At 65.5% G+C, this 5,842-nt stretch overlaps 1 protein-coding gene across 1 annotated transcript in view; it reads left to right on the top strand.

Annotated features, from left to right (window-relative positions):
- The window catches only part of SHANK1 (SH3 and multiple ankyrin repeat domains 1), a 42,937-nt gene extending 37,101 nt beyond the window's left edge, over window positions 1–5,836 (top strand). The window contains 2 exon segments of the mRNA XM_040457945.1: window positions 3–2,190; window positions 4,110–5,836. Of these exon segments, the coding sequence (XP_040313879.1) occupies window positions 3–2,190; window positions 4,110–4,824 (2,903 nt within the window). The 3' untranslated portion in view covers window positions 4,825–5,836.
- Window positions 5,837–5,842: the final 6 nt, after the last annotated feature.

The raw sequence follows: 5,842 nt of genomic DNA, 5'->3' as shown, positions 1-5,842 counted from the left end.
CCCGGCCATGTCGCCGGTGCCGCCGTCGCCCTCGCCGGTGCCCACCCCCAGCTCGCCCAGCGGCCCGGCCACCCTCGACTTCACCAGCCAGTTCGGAGCGGCCCTGGTGGGCGCGGCGCGGAGGGAAGGCGGCTGGCAGAACGAAGCCCGCCGGCGGTCCACGCTCTTCCTCTCCACCGACGCGGGGGACGAGGACGGCGGCGACGGCGGGCTGGGCCCCGGGGCGCCCCCGGGCCCCCGGCTGCGCCACTCCAAATCCATCGACGAGGGCATGTTCTCCGCCGAGCCCTACCTCCGGCTGGAGTCCGCCGGCGCGGGGAGCGGCGTCGGGTACGGGGGCTACGGGGCCGGGGGCCGAGCCTACGCGGGCAGCGGGGGCAGCAGCGCCTTCACCAGCTTCCTGCCGCCCCGACCCCTGGTCCACCCGCTGACCGGCAAGGCCCTGGACCCGGCCTCCCCGCTCGGGCTGGCCCTGGCCGCCCGAGAGCGGGCGCTGAAGGAGTCCTCGGAGGGCGGCGGGCCCCCCCAGCCCCCTCCAAGGCCCCCATCGCCCCGCTACGAGGCGCCGCCGCCCACCCCGCACCACCACTCGCCCCACGCCCACCACGAGCCGGTGCTGCGCCTCTGGGGGGCCTCACCGCCGGACCCCGCCCGCCGGGAGCTGGGGTACCGGGCAGGGCTGGGCAGCCAGGAGAAGTCCCTTCCGGCCAGCCCTCCAGCGGCCCGACGCTCCTTGCTGCACCGCTTGCCCCCCACGGCTCCCGGGGTCGGGCCCCTCCTCCTGCAGCTGGGGCCCGAGCCCCCGGCCCCGCACCCCGGGGTGAGCAAGGCGTGGAGGTCGGGGGCCCCCGAGGAGCCGGAACGGCTGCCCCTCCACGTGCGGTTCCTCGAGAACTGCCAGCCCAGAGCCGGCGGCGGCGCGGGCGGAAGGGGGCCCCCCTCGGAGGACGGGCCGGGGGTTCCGCCTCCCAGCCCGCGCCGGTCCGTGCCGCCCTCGCCCACCTCCCCGCGGGGCGGCGAAGAGAACGGGCTCCCCCTGCTGGTCCTGCCGCCCCCCGCTCCCTCGGTGGACGTGGAAGACGGCGAATTCCTCTTTGTGGAACCGCTGCCCCCGCCTCTGGAGTTCTCCAACAGCTTCGAGAAGCCAGAGTCGCCGCTCACACCCGGGCCTCCCCACCCGCTGCCGGATCCCCCCACCCCAACCACCCCGTTGCCCCCCGTGCCGCCGCCCGCCGTGGCCGCCGCGCCCCCCACCCTGGACTCCACGGCGTCCAGCCTGACTTCCTATGACAGCGAGGTGGCCACACTGACCCAGGGGGCCCCCGTGGCTCCCGGGGACCCCCCTCCGCCAGGCCCGCCGGCCCCGGCCGCCCCGGCTCCCCCGGCCCCACAGCCTGGCCCCGACCCGCCGCCTGGCACGGATTCTGGTATCGAGGAGGTGGACAGTCGGAGCAGCAGTGACCACCCGCTGGAGACCATCAGCAGCGCGTCCACACTGAGCAGCCTGTCTGCCGAAGGCGGTGGCAGCGCCGGAGGCGGCGGCGGCGGCGGCGGCGGCGGCGGCGGGGCCGGTGTGGCCAGTGGGCCGGAGCTCCTGGACACGTATGTGGCCTACCTGGACGGCCAGGCCTTCGGGGGGAGTGGTGCTCCCGGGCCACCGTACCCCCCGCAGCTCATGACTCCTTCCAAGCTCCGGGGCCGGGCTCTGGGGACCAGCGGAGGCCTGCGGCCCGGCCCTAGTGGGGGACTCCGGGACCCTGTCACTCCCACCAGCCCCACAGTCTCCGTGACGGGGGCTGGAACGGATGGGCTGCTGGCCCTGAGCGGTTGCACAGGACCCTCATCGGCGGGTATGGCCGGGGGTCCGGTGGCTATAGAGCCAGAAGGCCCACCCGTGCCCTTGCCATCAGCCTCTTCTCTGCCTCGGAAGCTGCTGCCCTGGGAGGAGGGCCCGGGCCCACCGCCACCACCCCTGCCCGGGCCCTTGGCCCAGCCTCAGGCCTCAGCCTTGGCCACAGTAAAAGCCAGCATCATCAGTGAACTCAGCTCCAAGCTTCAGCAATTTGGGGGCTCCTCGGCAGCTGGTGGCGCTCTGCCCTGGGCCCGGGGAGGCAGCGGGGGAAGCGGGGACAGCCACCACGGGGGAGCCAGCTACGTCCCCGAGAGGACCTCTTCCCTGCAGCGGCAGAGGTGAGCAGGGGGGCGGGGGGGGGCGGCTGGTTGGTGACGGAGGCCAGAGGGGCCGATGCTGTGGGCAGCAGGGTCTCCCTTCCCCCTAGCTGTGTCCTTTGAGGGTCCCAGGTGGCAGAGAGAACACAGAAACCAGGCTGGCTTGCCGAAGTCTGTCCCCAGAGAAGCATGCTTTCACAGATACTTTATCTCAGGAGCTTTTGTGGTCTCTTCCCATCACCGTGGCAACCCACATCCCATGAGGAACAAAAAAAGTTACTGACAAAAGAGACCAGAGCACGACTTGCCGATGTCTCGTTTTCATGGGGGGTTGTCAGTTCTGACAGTCCCCGAAGTCTTCGAGTCCCTTGAACCCGGTGCGGCTCAAAATAAGATGCTTTTAGGGGGCAGCGTGTTTGGAGTGCGGTCCTGGAGCCGGGCTTCTTGGGCTTGGGTCTCAGCCCCTGACTCCCAACTGCGTGACCTTAGGCAAAGGCGTCCACCCCTCCGTAGAAGGGGGACGGGAGAGTACCCACCTAAAAGGGTTTTTGAGACGATTGCTTGTGGGCTGTGGTTAGAACACGAGAGGGGGGAGGGGAGGGGCCTCTCACCAGAGCCCAGCGTGAGTAAAACCGGACAACTGCGGGATCGTGCGCAAGTTTCCCAAGGCAGCTAGCTTAGCTAGGATCACCACCGAGTTCGAGCTCGTTCGAACTAAGGAGCTCAGTTCGTCCCTGGGAGCTCCCAGTCTTAGGGAAAGTGGAGTCACATTCCTGAATCGGGCCCACGGAGGGAGTGACGAGAGGTTTCTTAATCCAACCCTTGCCCTTGTCCATCTGCAGAGCTCACTTGAACTCTGAGGGTCCGATCCCCTTTTGGTGATAGTTGAGTGTGGTTTTACCAGGCCTTTGAGATCCCAGGGCAACCTGTTGATTCTTTTTAAGTATTCCGGGTAGAGGAGAGGACGCTGTATTCAGTCGACGGGTGCCTCACTGACTATCACCTGCTGGGTGATAGTGCTGGGTGCCCTTCTGGGTGACGGGGACCCCACAGTGGACAGGACAGGTGGAGCCTGGCCCTCAGGGAGCTTGTCCCTTGCCCCCCCCCCCAGGAGGCAGGGATGGGGGATGGTTAGAGAAGGCCTCTCAAATAACCAGCTAGAAGAACAGAAACTAGAGGACGGGAGGGAGCAGATCACATGGCCACCTGGGGGGGAAGTGAGTTAGGCCAGTTCAAAGGCCCTGAGGCAGGACTGTCCCCGAAGGGAGCGAAAGGGATGAGGGGAACCTTTTTCTCCCCTTGTTTCTTCTCTCTTTCATCTCCCTCTCCTCATCTCTCCCCCCCTTTCTCTGTCCCCTGTCCCCTTCCATCTCTCTCCCCTGAACGCTCACCTTCTTTTTGTTCCCCTCTCACCGTCTCCCTGTCTTCCACTCTGCTGTGACTGGCCATACCCCCAAAAGGCAGTATAGAGTAGCGGTTAAGAGCTCAGACTTCGGTGCCATATAACCGGGCTCTGCCACTTCCTGGCTGTGTGTCCTTAGGCAAGTTGCTTAACCTCTCTGTGCTGTTGGTAATCATAGTAACCTGCATCAGGGTTGTCCTGGGGAATAAACTGAGATGCGATCTGTAAAGCACTTGGAACAATGCCTGGCACACGTGAGCATCAGTGAGTGGTGGCGATTATTATTATTAGCACTTAATGTCTCTTTTTCTTTCATCTCTCTTGACTGTCACCCTCTCCCTGACCTCTCGTTCTTCTCTCCCTTCACTTCTGTCCTGCCATCTGTCTTGCCCCCGTCGCCCCTTCTATCTCTTCCCATCTCTCCGCCCTGGCTCCGGTGTCTCTTCTCTCCCCGGTGTCTTGACCCCTGCCTCTTTCTCACCCCGCCACTGCCCTCCAAACCCCCTGCCTCCGCCCCTGCCCCCTTGTCACATTCCAGACTCTCCGAAGACTCCCAGCCCTCGCTCCTCTCCAAACCCGTCAGCAGCCTGTTTCAGAACTGGCCCAAACCACCTCTGCCGCCACTCCCCACGGGAACTGGGGTCTCCCCTTCCGCCGCTGCAGCTCCGGGGGCCACGTCACCCTCAGCCTCCTCCTCCACGTCCACCCGCCACCTCCAGGGCGTGGAGTTCGAGATGCGGCCGCCTCTGCTCCGCCGGGCCCCCAGCCCCTCACTGCTGCCCGCCTCGGAGCACAAGGTCAGCCCTGCGCCCAGGCCCTCGTCCCTGCCCATCCTGCCTTCTGGACCCTTGTACCCGGGCCTCTTTGACATCCGTGGCTCCCCAACCGGAGGGGCAGGAGGCTCCGCTGACCCTTTCGCCCCCGTCTTTGTGCCACCACACCCCGGGATGTCCGGGGGGCTTGGTGGAGCCTTGTCAGGGGCCTCCCGCTCCCTCTCACCAACCCGCCTGCTTTCGCTGCCCCCGGACAAGCCCTTCGGCGCTAAACCTCTGGGGTTCTGGACCAAGTTCGACGTGGCTGATTGGCTCGAGTGGCTGGGCTTGGCTGAGCACCGAGCACAGTTCCTGGACCACGAGATCGATGGCTCGCATCTGCCCGCCTTGACCAAGGAGGATTACGTCGATCTGGGCGTGACCAGGGTGGGCCACCGCATGAACATCGACCGGGCTCTCAAATTTTTCCTGGAGAGGTGATGGCTGGCCTGGACGGACCAGCCCGTCCACAGAACCCTTGAGCCTACTGGCCTCTTGACCTCTGACCCCTGACCGTCATTATCTTCCCCTGGGCCAGGGACTCTGCTAGAACTGCGCCCTGCCCTGCCCTTGTCTCCCAAGGCCGGAGGTCACCGGGCGGCCAGATCCCCGGCCAGACATTTGCACCTCACAGGAGGGGGCAGCTGACACAAGACTGTGTGTGAAGCAGGGAGCAGGGGGGAGGGGGGGTGGTGGTGATGGAGGAAATCGCAGAGGGGGATGGAGAAGGAGGGAAGGGTCGGTTCTGGGGAGGGGGAACAGACAGAGCCATAGGGGGTCAGCCCTGAGCCTGATTGGATGGGGTTTGTCCCCGGCCGCAGGGGAAGGGGGTGCCCTCAGATTCCACCACCTGCCGCTCCTCTAACAACCCTTCCCCCCCTCTCCAGGCCCCTGGGCTCTCCCCACCCTCCCCCCTCCCCAGCACACACACACACAGCAGCCCCCCACCCCGGCCTCTTGCACGCCCCTTTGCACGCCTGCTTGCCTCTCTCTCCTCCCCGGGCTACAATTTTGCACAAATTTGCCCTCTCGCTGTCTTGCACACTCCGCCTTCGCTTCCGGCTCGCGAGGCCCTCTCAGCGCTCAAACACCCACCCCCCCCCCTTTCCCTAGCCCACATTTGCATTTCTTCTCTTCTGCCACATTCCATACCTTTACTCTCTCAGACTCTTGTCCTTGGTGCCCTCCCGTGCACACCTCACTTCTGAAAATCTCTAAACCCTTGCTGCAGACACACTTGGGACACCCCTTCCCCCACCCCCTCCCACACTCTGTGCACGCATACTTATTCTCCGGAGCACACCTGCCTTTGTTCAGCTTTTGCACACTTGCTATCCCGCGCACTTTTCCTGACACGCTTCCATCCATTCTCTTTAAGCATTAGCCCCTTCTCGAAACCCCCACATTTCTACTCGACCTGCCTGTCCCTGTTGCAGGGACACTCCCCTGCACCTCCCTG

This window comes from Herpailurus yagouaroundi, unplaced genomic scaffold (genome assembly GCF_014898765.1).
Source record: "Herpailurus yagouaroundi ecotype Mexico unplaced genomic scaffold, PumYag 220, whole genome shotgun sequence".
NCBI lineage: Eukaryota > Metazoa > Chordata > Mammalia > Carnivora > Felidae > Herpailurus > Herpailurus yagouaroundi.
This window is presented reverse-complemented; position numbering and strand designations above follow the sequence as displayed.